This window comes from Sphaerodactylus townsendi, linkage group LG07, assembly GCF_021028975.2.
Source record: "Sphaerodactylus townsendi isolate TG3544 linkage group LG07, MPM_Stown_v2.3, whole genome shotgun sequence".
Lineage (NCBI taxonomy): Eukaryota > Metazoa > Chordata > Lepidosauria > Squamata > Sphaerodactylidae > Sphaerodactylus > Sphaerodactylus townsendi.
In genome coordinates, this window is record NC_059431.1 from 86649572 (window position 1) to 86662863 (window position 13292).

At 40.0% G+C, this 13292-nt stretch overlaps 1 protein-coding gene across 7 annotated transcripts in view; it reads left to right on the forward strand.

Moving 5' to 3' along the window:
* Nucleotides 1-13292, forward strand: part of CNTLN (centlein) — a 221399-nt gene that overhangs the window by 128193 nt on the left and 79914 nt on the right. For all 7 annotated transcript variants that reach the window (XM_048504012.1, XM_048504015.1, XM_048504014.1 and 4 more), the window contains 2 exons: nucleotides 4426-4526; nucleotides 8955-9046. In XM_048504012.1, the coding sequence (XP_048359969.1) occupies nucleotides 4426-4526; nucleotides 8955-9046 (193 nt within the window). The remainder of the gene's footprint in view (nucleotides 1-4425; nucleotides 4527-8954; nucleotides 9047-13292) is intronic.

Below are 13292 nucleotides of genomic sequence, written 5' to 3' on the forward strand. Positions count from 1 at the left end.
CACTTTAACTACAGCTTTCCTCCTTTAGGATGGCTCTCTCTTCTACTAAAACAGCTTTACCTTTTCCACCCAAGTTCAAAATAGAGTTCAAATTTTGTTTTTGTTCTGAATTTGTTACGGTCAATAACACAATGTTTATGACTTGTGTCAGTACAAGAGATATGACAACTGGGTTCACAGCCACACAGCCCGGAAAACCCACCACAGATGCCCTGAGGAATCTGTTTATTTGATGTACATGTTTGTAATGCTTGACTTTTTGTGGTCTATATTTTATGTTTTTGTTGTATTCACAAGATATTTTATGTGTGCCATAACCCTTTGAGAAGTTGCCACCTGAGCAAACAATACCAAATTGTGGCAAAAAGGTATCTGTAATAAGCTCCAGTATGTACAGACTGATCATAGAGAAATCATATTTCTGAGAAATGATCTTACAAATTTCCTGTTGGATCTTTTTACAGTTATATCTGTCCTGAAATTCTCTTGCATATAGGACCTGACATAAATGCCTCTGGATATTATGTGTAGTCTATTGTGTTGCCTAAGGTCATAATAATTGGTTGATCTGTTATTATTTTCCCATATGAAGTCTTCATAAGGATAATTACTGTGTTTTATGGTATTTTGGAATTTGGAATTCTTTTCTCGTTCCGTAAATTAACTATAACTAATCTGTTAAGAAGATCCATTTGAACTGTAATGCTGAGGAAAATGCAAGGTATTTGAAATGCAAACGGTTTAGATGCCATCAACTGCAACTTGAGGCTAAAGCCAGATGTAACATTAAATATCGTAAGCAATAATTCACTGTGAAGGTTCCCCTGCAATATCAATTTATTGACAAGTCGGATGCAGGGGAACAGCCAACCATGGGATGGGAGAAAGAAAGCAGAATTCAACTTGAGCTTGCCTATGCTTGGCATCATGGCTTGTCCTGTGTCATATAATGTTTGTATTTTGGATTGGACTACATGTCAAATTTAGCAGCATATAATATAACCCCCTTATAACATCTGAGTAATTCTCATGTCACATTCAACACATATACAGTGGCCTGTGTGATTTAGACCCCAAATTTATCCAAGTTCTGGTCCCTAATAAAGTGAGCATATAGATATACTGTAACACGTGAACAGGGATATATATATATATTCGTATCTGGAATGATAGCTATGTTGGTTTTCCAATGAAGAAGCAGAACCATCTTCCACAGACCTTCCTTTAAAAAATTGTGAGTATATATTCATTATGGAGTTTACGGAGAGTTGGAGTTACTTCAGACATTCCTTTCTTGGCTGAAGTGTCAAACACTTCTGTTTTTCATGAGTACACCTAGCTAGCGGAAGAATGATTTAATCACATAATTGATCTTATTAGTCATAACTTATTAGTCATAACTGTGGTATAATTTGTTTCTGAGAAAAAATTATCTTTAATATTTTTTTTCTCAGAAACAAATTATACCACAGTTATGCTGAAGATACATCAGAGTTATAAAATGTATCCTTCTTTCTTCTCTTCAAGTTCTGCCAATCAATTCAGTGTTCATGGTGTAGACATAGGCCCCTTCCGCACATGCAGAATAATGCACTTTCAATCCATTTTCAATGCACTTTGCAGCTGTGTGGAATAGCAAAATCCACTTGCAAACAATTGTGAAAGTAGATTGTAAGTGCATTATTCTGCGTGTGTGGAAGGGGCCCCAGTAGGAGTTTCAAAGAGAACATTCCTACTTCATTCTTGCGGCTGGAATCTATTATTGCAATCTGTGGTTCAATCTTTACTGATTGCAAAATTTCCATCAGAATTATATTTAACTTCATGTAACCTGCTTGACTTTTTGATATTCAGTTGTACAGTGTATAGTGTTCTTGAAAGGAACACTATTATTTTAAAATTTATTTATTTATGTTACTTGTAGTCTGCCTTTCTCACTTGGACTCAAAGCAGATTACACACAGAGGCTCCTTCCGCACATGCAGAATAATGCACTTTCAATCCACTTTCAGCTGGATTTTACTGTGTGGAATAGCAAAATCCACTTGCAAACAATTGTAAAAGTGGATTGAAAGTGCATTATTCTGCATGTGCAGAAGAGGCCAGAGAGAATACAATCAGCAAGATGGGACAATAAATAATGCAATAGGATTAGGGCTGTAGAACCAATCAGAAGTCTAAAAACAGACCTGAAGCAAGCGTAAATATTAACATGACACATTAAATGATGTAAAATTCTGTACAGGATCCTAGGCCCTTTCTGCACGGGCCAAAAACAGCACCCTAGGGACGGCAAAAACACCGTCCCTAGGGAGCTTTTCGCATGGGGGGTGCTGCTGCATTGCAGCAGCGCCACCCTCGCTCCCCCCCAGTGGCGCGAAGCCGCTGTTTCCCAACCTCGCTCCCCGAGCTAGGTTTTCCGGAAACAGCGGCTTCCAAACGCTGCCATGTGAACTGCAGCTGCTGGAAGGCGCCATGTCCCCCGCACCATCCCTGAAAGCTTACCTCGTCTCCTGGCTTTCGGCTTGTCGCAGAGGCCAGGGGACACGCCCCCCTGGCCTGCGACTCTAGAGCCCTCGCTCCAGCCTGTGGGGGCGTGTCCCCTGGCCTCTGCGACAAGCCGGAGGCCAGGGGATGAGGTAAGCTTTCAGGGACTGCACAGTCTGTGCGAAGGCTGCGCTGCTGCCTGCTGCCCTCCCGGGACCATCCATGCGAACGGTCCCGGGGGGTGCATCGGTGTCTTTTATGCTGACGCACCCCTGCACTGTTGCGGTGCAGAAAGGGCCTTAGTTTCACCAAGCTATAGCATGGGTTCCAGTCACTAATAATTTTCTAAGAAACTTTGTGAATCACAGCCCAATTTGGATGGGGGTGGGGTGATTGGTCTGTGCATGGGGCACTTCCCCCCCCCTCCACATTCATTAATAATTTTCTAAGGAACTTTTTAAATCACAGCCCAATTTATTTTTATTTTATTTATTTATTATTTGGATTTGTAGATGGGGGGGGGGGGCTGATTGGTCTGTGGATGAGGCACTTTTGCCCCCTCCACATTTGGTGGAGCTTTCTGTGTCTTGCTTTTCCTAAGTTATCTTTTATTTGCCTTTTCTAAGTATTGCTTGCAGCAGCCTAATTAAGAGAATGAAGCACATACACTGCAGAACAAGCCATCTCTTTCATGTAGTTGAGCTTCCCGTACAAACTAGCAGCAGCCTTATTGGGGAAATGGTTGCACGAGCTGCAGAATGAATAATCTCTTCCAGGCAACTGAGCCTCCCGCAACTCCTGCCGCTGCCTCCTCTTTGCCCAAGGCACCTGTCCCTCTTGCCCCCCCTAGATCCAGTTTTATTGTAATGCACTGATAAAAGCTTTGTACTTGTATAATAGCGGGTGTTTAACAAATGCAAGGAGAAATTTTAATTTTAATTTCCCATTGAATCAAAATTTGGTACCAACATAAATCATCACTTTGCATATGTATAGACCCTTTCCAGCTGGATTTCTCATGGTATTTTCAGTTTGTGCATCTCTTTTTAAATGGTGAAAAGTTAAGGAACTTTAGTGAAAATGATTGGCTGTAGTTGTGTATGATGAGTTATTACACCGGGAAACTTGATGTAAAATATTTGCTTCTGCTGTGTTTATTAAAAGTTAAAACAGTGGAATGTAATTCAAAATTCTTATTCTTATGAATCACACCACCTGTATATATTACTGTGATTTAATTAATATGTTGTGTACGAATGGAAGTGTAGTGATGAAGCAAACATTGATAGTTAACCTAATAATTTAATGTGACTGGTTTGTGGGCATCTGACTGGTTAACAGTATTAAAAAACTTTTATGTAGTTGAAATGCTGATTGAATGAAAATGGAAATCTCTGTAGGTTTTCAGATATTTATGAGTGCTGCAGTCTTCTTAACTAGCAGAGCCAACTGTGTCTGTAAATCATTGTTTCCTTTCCCATCAAATCTATTAGTGAGCAAATGCTTAAGCTTAAACACATGATATTATAGTAGGTATCTATTGTATTAATTTAGAAAGTCTTCAGTAGAAGCTGCAACGTTTGCGATAACAATGTACTCTGTTTTCAGGTAGCTGACCCATTTTTTCTTCAGTAACCCTATCGGTTCTGATTTGATTCCTGATTTTAAGTGTTCTGAAACTTTACACGAATGTTTGTTAAATTATAGAATTTTCTTGTTAGCTGATACATGTGCACAATTGCTTGCATTATTTATGAAATAATTATACTATTCCTGTAAAATAATTATACTATTCCTGAAATTAGTATAAAATTTCACTATCAATAATTCCATGGTTCTTATTAATTGCATATTTTGCATAGGTTATGTCTATTTGACTGATTCTTTTTTTAAAAAAAAATCCACACTAGTATGCCAATTCTTTATATTTTGATCTAGGCTCGATTTAGAAGAAGAATTGGATCAGATGAAAGTATGTGTATCTAGAGATAAAGCTAAAATACAAGAACTGAATCTGTGCCTGCAGCAAGAAAGAGAAGGTAGGCTCAATTTGGCCATTAAGCCAGTTTGTTTTCATTTAGAGCTCAATCCATAGTTTATACATTTATGGAGCCCTTCATACATTTTTATTAGCTGAGACAGCAAACTCTTGCTTGATCTCCTACCTACAAAGGAGCAATAGCAGAATCACTTACAAAGGCATGATGGTCTGAAGGATTGGCATGGCAATCAACCAGTGAACCAACATATCATGTATGATAGCTCACTTTAACATACAGCAAGTTCTGTGTGTTTATTATGCCAGTGACTTCAGGAATAAACTTTCGAGTGCTTTTTTAATTTGTTGTTGAAATTAAGTTTATCTCTGTGAAAAATAAGTCATTACCGTCAAACCTCGGTGTTTGTTGCCCTCAGAGATCGACGGTTTTCGTCTTCACCGGTCGCCCCCTGGCCGCTTGGTTGACTTGGAGATTGGCGGTCACCTCGGCTTCCAAGGCAACTTTTGAATATCTCAGGTGCACCGTTTGCATTGCACATGTGCGAACGGCATTGTGCATGCGCAAACAGCACACCTCAGAGTACGCCGTTTTTGGTTTTCGCTGCCTGTCGCCAGATGGATTAGCGGCAAAAACTGAGGTTCCACTGTATTTCCTTTCAAAATGATACTCTGTCTCAGTAATTGTCAGCATTGACAATTAAATAGGAATAGGAGTTTGGATTTATACTCCACCTTTCTCTCCTGTAAGGAGACTCAAGGTGGCTTACAAGCTCCTTTCCCTTCCTCTCCCCAAATACCCAAATGTTTGGGTTTTGCCCAAATACCAGAATGTCTCTGATGTCGTTTGCAACCTGATGATGTCACTTCCAAAAGTGATGTCAATGTGCCAATGGTGATTAGACTGAGGTCTCAAGTTAGGGCTTGTAAGACCCTGTCAACTGTCTGAACAGCGTCAGTAGAGGGGGCCCAAAGCTGGGAATCCCCACCCCTTGTGGGGGCCTGGTAACTCAAAGCAGAGAATATCTGTGATCAATTGTGTCTTTTGCTGACAGATTGTTGGATCAGATCCACTTTGTGTTTATTCACACTGAAAACAATCTACAGTCTTTGTGCAGTTCCTGCACTGGATCCAACTCAGTGAATTATATCCAGCCAACTGCTCGCAGATGATAGCCAACTTCTAGCCATCATGGATTTTTGCTCCCTCCTTACTGCAGCCCTTTAATCTGCAGAGGTGTAGCAAGGGGGGAAAGAACCTGGTGCACTGGTGCGTCCTCTGCCCCCGCCCATAATGCACCCACCCCAGAACACTCCTGCCATGCCCCCAGAACACCCCCGCAACGCCCTCACCCCACCCCCACAGGGGCACATGCCTGGTGCGTTGCATTCCCCCCCCATCCGCCCCCTTGGAGCTACACCTCTGTTAATCTACATATCATTTTTTCATACTGGTCCTAAAAATACCAATTACCGTATATACTCATGTATAAGTCGACCCGCATATAAGTCGAGGCACCTAATTTTACCACAAAAAACTGGGAAAACTTATTGACTCACGTATAAGTCGAGGGTGGGAAATGCAGCATCAATTGAGGCATCAGTAGGTTAAATGTTTTTAAATATTTATTTAATAGAAAAACAGTAAACTAGCTCTGTAAGTGGAAAAGAGGGTCAACAAGAACAATATGGTATCAACAATAACTTTAAAAGTACAAAAACCTTAGCTCAACCAGCAACCAAGCTAAAACACAAGAGTTAAAATCCTTCAAAACTGGATTCCTCATCATCATCTGTATGTCCAAATGTAACCCAACTTAGATTTTAAGAGGGATATTATCAGAAATGAAAAATCTACTATTAGCTTCCATTGTAAACAATGGGGTATGGGGCATCCCCTTTGGGGGTCAATAACTTTGGATCCCCTGACCCAAACTTCACCAAACCTGGCTGGTATCATAAAGAGACTCTCCTGATGAGACCAGCCAGCTTTGGTGAAGTTTGGTTCAGAGGGTCCAAAGTTATGGACCCTCAAAAGGGTAGCCCCATCTACTAATAGCTCCCATTGAAAACAATGGGGAATGGGGGCACCTCCTTTGGGGGTCCATAACTTTGGACCCCCTGAACCAAACTTTACCAAACATGGCTGGTATCATCAGGAGAGTCTCCTGAGGGTACCCTGAAATTTTGGTGTCTCTAGCATAAAAACTGTGCCCCCTGCTGGCCGGCAAAGTAAAAACACAAAAAAATTTTTAATGACCCGCATATAAGTCGAGGGGAGCTTTTTCAGCATTAAAAATGTACTGAAAAATTCAACTTATACATGAGTATATACGGTACCTTTCTAGGGGTCAAAAGAAAAGCTAGGGCAGTGGCTCTCAACCTTCCTAATGCCACGACCCTTTAATACAGTTCCTCAGGTTGTGGTGACCCCCAACCCTAACATTTATCCATTTTACAGATGGAGAACACTGATGCAGAGAATCTTAGGCGACCCCTGTGAAAGGGTCATTCGACCTCCAAAGGGGTTGCGACCCACAGGTTGAGAACCACTGAGCTAGGGGGAGAGAATGTGAAGAAAGTCTGCCTGTGTTGTCCTGACACTTGGCTAGATAGCCAGTGTTCCAATTAATATATCTGATTATGTTCTAAGATTAACATTGAGTGCTTTGATCAGTTTAGTATTAAGCTTTTAAAAAAACTTTCAGAAGTAAATGTTGACATTTATGCTACAGTTGACATTAAAATGAGTAAATATTTAGAAAAAGTTGAAATGAAGCTATGAATTACCACTACAAGTTTATTAAAGAAAGTAGAAAATGTATGCAGTTCCACTGTGCTTAGGGACTGTTTTTGGAACTAACATGGGAGTGAAGGAATTATTATCAAGGTAAAGGTACATATTCCCCAGTTGCACAGTTTTACGCTTTTCAGCTTTTATTATCTTACAGCAGTGCTCCATTTATTCCATGAATACAGGAGTTTTAATTAGCCATGACACATTCCAAAGACAAAAGAAAGGTCTAATTCACTCTAACAAACTTGTTAGTCCTGTTTATGCCAAGAGGATTGTTACCCTACAGAGGGTGGTGTGCATTTCTTCTCCTTTTGCTTTGTTTGTGAATCAAGAGCTCTTTACTGACCTGCCATGCCCACTTGTAGTTTTGAATTATATTTCTGAAGCAAACCTTTACTGTGCACAGCAGATAATATTCTCTGAGGATGCATGTCTTTGCCTAGCTTTAAAAAAATAGTTTTAAAGCATTTGAGCAGTTTTCCTACAATTCCCTTTCTTTGTATGACATGCTTAATATCTGGTTCAAATGCAATCAGCTGTCTGGTCGTTGCTTGAAAGCACAACGGTGACACAAGCACATATATCATTTGATTTCTCTACCCTTGATTAATGTATACTTGATAACTGGCAGCAAAATGTATGAACTGACTTCATTTAAAAAGCATTTCGTTTGAAATGATGGGAGGATATATAAAAGACTGGTCTGACATATTTGTCTCTCTGATGGCCCATTCACACATGTAAGCCATCATTTGATGTGGCCATCATCAAGCAATGGTTCATGAGGCATGCTGCTTGTGTGGTTCCTCATGTGGCGCTGAATGACTTCAGCATGTGGTTGTAAACGATACACAGAGAGAGAGAGAGAGAGAGATGTTGTGACAGTTTGATAAAAATAGCTGGAACCACTCTTACACAAATAGTTTGGCACCTGATATAGTGTGAACGTGGGCTGTCTTGACTGACTGCATGCATGAAAACATACTGTGGACAGTCAACGCTAATAACAAGTTTTTTAGATGCTCAAGTTTTGGATTAGAGTGATGAGGAGGAGCAGCCTAGGGGTACCATCTAGTGTATGTATCAGATGCTTTTCAGCGTGCTGCGTAGAGCACTGGGTCACCGGTCGGCTGTTTGAGTTTCTAATTACTATGAATCTTCAACATTACACTAGAATGACATCTGTGACTTATTCTGTAAAGTACTTGATCTTTCACCTTTTAAAAAAGGGAGTTTAAAGTTCTGTCCACCCTAATTCTGTTACTATTTGCTTTGTTCACCAATCACTCTGATCCTCCTGGCAGGGGATAAGAACCCAGAGAACAAAACTTCTAGTGACTGTGTAGATAAAAAGACAGCAAATTCGCCTTTTAAGGCGCAGGGGGGAAAGTGAAGATGGAAATAAAAGTATAGCATCTTTAACCTATAGATCTATTGTACCTTTGAAAATCTTGTAGTGAGGAATAAAACAGCCTGGCGTTACGACGAGTAATAATTATGTACTGTAAGGCTTTGAAAAGAGGTCAGTCTTTTTAGACTGACCAAACAGCTTGACAAGAAAATAAACCACGTTATTTACAATTGGGAAACTGATGAACCCATTTCCTTAAAATGACTTAATATTGTTTTACTCAGATATTAAGTGTCACAATATATTATTTATTCCCCTACCAGATCTGCTCTTTAGACTCGGTGAGGAAGATGAGGTCACGAGCAGTACGCCAAAGAAGAATGTGAAAGAAATATCAGCGCAGACATTACAGAAGGTACCCTAATCTGTAAGATATTGAGCCCAGCAAGCTAAATCTCAATTTCAGTATAAGGGATCATATGTTAAAAGACAGAACTGATTGATGTAAGCCATATGTTCTTTTTTTTTAATTATCTCTCATAATTCAAAAAAAAAGTCTGCCAAAATTGTGTCAGAAATCAATGCTCATGAAAAATATACATTTATGTCTCTTGCAGGGTCAAAGAATATTAACGATACAGTTAAAGAGAATAAAACACATTTAGAAATTATCTAGATGTAGATTAAAGCGTATGTTCTGTACAGTTTTAGCGTGTTCTTTTTGTAATCTTCGGTTTGGTCGAACAAATACAACTCTGGTATTTTTTCTGCTGGTAAATCTAATGATTTTTTCAATATTCAGTTGTATGCGTAAATGTGTATTATCACAGCATGTTTAACAGTCTCATTAGTTTAACACCTGTATGGTATGCTTATGATAATGCTGAACCATATAGGTCATGAGAGCACTGCTGATGTGGCATGAAGAATAAATGAGAATAATGTTTAACATTTGTATTGTGCCTCACATCTATTGCCTTTTGTAAATCTAACAACCCTGTAAGGTTGGTGAGCCTGTCAAATGACAGATGGGAACTGAAGCACAAGAGCTGTGGCTATCTATTAGATTAGAACCATCTGTTGAATTTATGGCAGGGCTGAAATTCAAGGTAGAGGCTTCCTGATTTGTTGCTTAGCCCCTATGTGCTTGCCCGTAATAAAGCCTTGTAAGAGACCAAAGAGCCAGGCCCCACAGAAACTCCCTGCTACATCTCTGCAGCTGAAATTCTAATTTCTGGGACTGATGTTACTGAATAAGATTGCACTTACTTCTGAGAAAGCCTGCTTAGGACCGCTCTCTTGGTGATTTATTGCTTGTCCCAATCAGCTTCCCCTGGAATGAGGTAATTCTAACTAATTTCTGTAGAGGGTATGACTGGGTCATTTAATTACTCATAGAAAAACAGTAGACTATTTTCCCTCAGAATGACTGCTTATTGCATTACTGCAAGAGTTTTTGTTCTGGTTTTGCCTCCCTCCAAAGAAGGCACACCCATATTAGTGACTCTACAGAGAGATGTAGCTGAACTCCTTTGACAGCAAGGAATTCTTACCTTTCAGTTTTAAGTATAAACTTTTTGACTCTATGTGTTTAGTATGTAGTGTGTTTTAGCTAGCAGAAGTTTGGGAAACTCTGGAGTTGTGAAACAGCAGTTGTCATTTTCCACAGTGCACTTAACAAACTATTCCAGTTTTGAATACATTTCCTGTTTTCTTAAGTAGTTTGGTTTGTTAACAGCTGTTCACTAAAGGGAATATGCTTTACCTCCAAGGGAATAGGCTTTACCTCCACCACACCCGCAAAAAAAAAAATTCTTCTCCTATCGGTAACTTATTTATCAAGTTTCTGAAATTTTGGAACTATGCTGAAATTAGATATACGAGACCATGTTACTTAATAACACTATGGCTATGTCAATTTATCTTGTATTTGTGAATTAGCTTGTAGGAAATGTGGTAATTTACAGCAGATGATTTGATTGCGTATACTTCTAACACTTGCCATATGGTCAGGTAATGAAGGCTGTCATCTCGTTATTACTGAATGACAAACATCATGTTAAAATAATAACACAGAACAGGAAATGCTCACATTCATTTATCTTAAGGTAGAGTGAGTAATTGAAATAATTTGAGAGCTACAGTAGAGGATGTCACACCTATCATGCAAGTAATTTTGCTTGCCAGGTACACTATAATTTTCTACCCCTATGGATGTAAGGTGTTATAAGGAAACCTTAAGGTATAAACCCTGAAGACCTGCATTGTTTCCTTTCAACTACTATAAATGATTGAGTTTTCCACTTAAATAAAGAAGAATTTCTCCTTCAAAACCGAGGCAACAAATGTCTTCAACAGGAAGGAGTTTATAATGTAGGCTACCGGATAGGCAAGCCTGTACATCAGCAGGGACACAGAGGGATAGTAAGTATTGGCTAGGCTCATGAGAAGGTGATGTGTTGTTGTCTTCATCAAAGGTCAACAGTTGGATGGTGGCAGGGTAGTAGCTATACCTTGTTCAGGATAAAGACGACAGGATATTTGTGAATTCATCCACCATTTCCTGGATGAACTGTGTTCTGGAATGTTCCACTTGGGTCCTAGTGCAGGTTCATACAATCATTTCAAAGCCATTAATAAATAATATGTAAAAGTATGGAACACAGTTTGTTGAAATGTGATTAATGATTTCGATAGTATATGACGTGTTTACAGAAATATAAAGCATGCACAAATATATAAATTCATCAAATGAAAAAGTCATAGAGACTTCCAGTTTCTCCTACAGTGAATATTAACCCTTAAATCTTACACTTTCAGCACTTGGCCATCACATATCCAAATGAAATGAAATGAAATGAAATCTTTAGCATTATTAGTATTTTAAAAATCTCACATTTCTCTATTGAGATCTTAATTTAACAATCCGTTATATTCGAAACCACTAGTTATCAATTTTTTTTCTGTTTTATCTAGATATTCTATCAAGGGGTTCCAATTGTCCATGAACGTACTTAAGTTATTTTCTTTAAGTAGCAAAGTTAACTTGGCCATCTTAGCCAGCTTTAGTACCTTCACCCACCATTCTTCAATTGTAGGGATTGTTGGAATTTTCCATTTCTGCACATATAATGTTCTTGCTGCTGCTGTCATATATGCCAATGAGCCACCTTGATGTTCTGCATTTCTTTTGCATTAACAACATTATTTCCAGGCTCTGCTTCCCAAATTATAGACTCTTTTTTCATAGCCAAAATCTGTCTTTTGTTTTGAGAAAAACACCTCATTGTGAACATGTACCAAAGTACTGGTTTGATGGTCAGATCAATGGGACTTATCCAGGGTTTTATAAGTCATCTACCACTTAAGTGCTAATCAGGCAGATTCCATAAAACCATTAAGTATCAAGAGGTGTCATATATTGACCTGTGCTGCAAATGAACAGACTATGTAAAAGTATGCTTTTGTTCTTGCTGGTAGTTTGATTTCTATATGGAATTCATTCAGGGGCGTAACGAACAAAACTGTAGCCCTGGGCAAAACCTGAGTTTGATGCCCCCCCCATGGGTGGCGGAAGGAAGCGGAGCTCCCCCGTCCTCCTTCCCTGGTGGCTTGTTACTTCCCCACTCCCTGCCGGCTGAACTTAGGTGCCCTCCCTTACTGGCGAAAGGGCATGAGATGCGGGGGGTGGGGGGAGGCGGCATCCAGGAGAGAGCTGCACAGTCAGTGCAGTCTGCTAGTCCTGCCACCCCACAAAGATCCATCTGAGGACACAGCAGGGCTGATAAGAGGCGGAGTACAGGCTGCAAGGCTTGGCAGTTCGGCTTGGCATCTGTGGATCAGACCAAGCTGAGCCGGTTCGGAGGCACTTGGAAGGCCAAGGGCCCGAGCCCACCCCTTCCGAACTCTGCACAATACGAACTTGCGGTAACATCTGAGATTCTCGGAAGTGTTTTTATTTTTTTGGTGTTTTTTCGCATTTCGGCCTGCAGGGGCGTATTTTTAGAGATATTGGCACCAAAATTTCAGGGTATCATTGCTCCAGCACATGAAGCCTGCTGGGTTCCACAAAAAACAGCATTTTTAAAGCTAGTGACACCAACATTTCAGGGTATCTTCAGGAGACTGTCCAGAGGACACCCCCCAAGTTTGGTGAAGTTTGGTTCAGGGGGGGCAAAGGTAATGGACTCCCAAAAGGGGTGCCCCATCCCCCACTGTTTTCAATGGGAGCTAATAGAAGATAGAGGCTGCCCCTTTGGAAACAATGGGGGATAGGGGCAACCCGTTTGGGGGTCCATAACTTTGGACCCCCTGAACCAAACTGCACCAAACTTGGGAGACATCATCAGGATTGTCACTGAAATTCTGGTGCCGATCTCTCTAAAAATGCACCCCCTGCAGGCCGAAATGTGGGAAAAACCCAAAAACAAAAATGCAGGAGCATGCCCTGCAAAATTCCTGAGCCCTGGGTAGCTGCCCACATTGCCCAATGGACATTACGCCACTGAATTCATTGGAAAACACTGGGGAAAAACTGTTTATAGGTATCTGCATCAACATGACTGAAACAATGTCTATTGAAAAATGCTCTATTAAAAAAAGAAAAATGTAGCTCTATTTTTAAAAAATGGAAAAAAGAACAAGAAAAAAAATTAAAATCT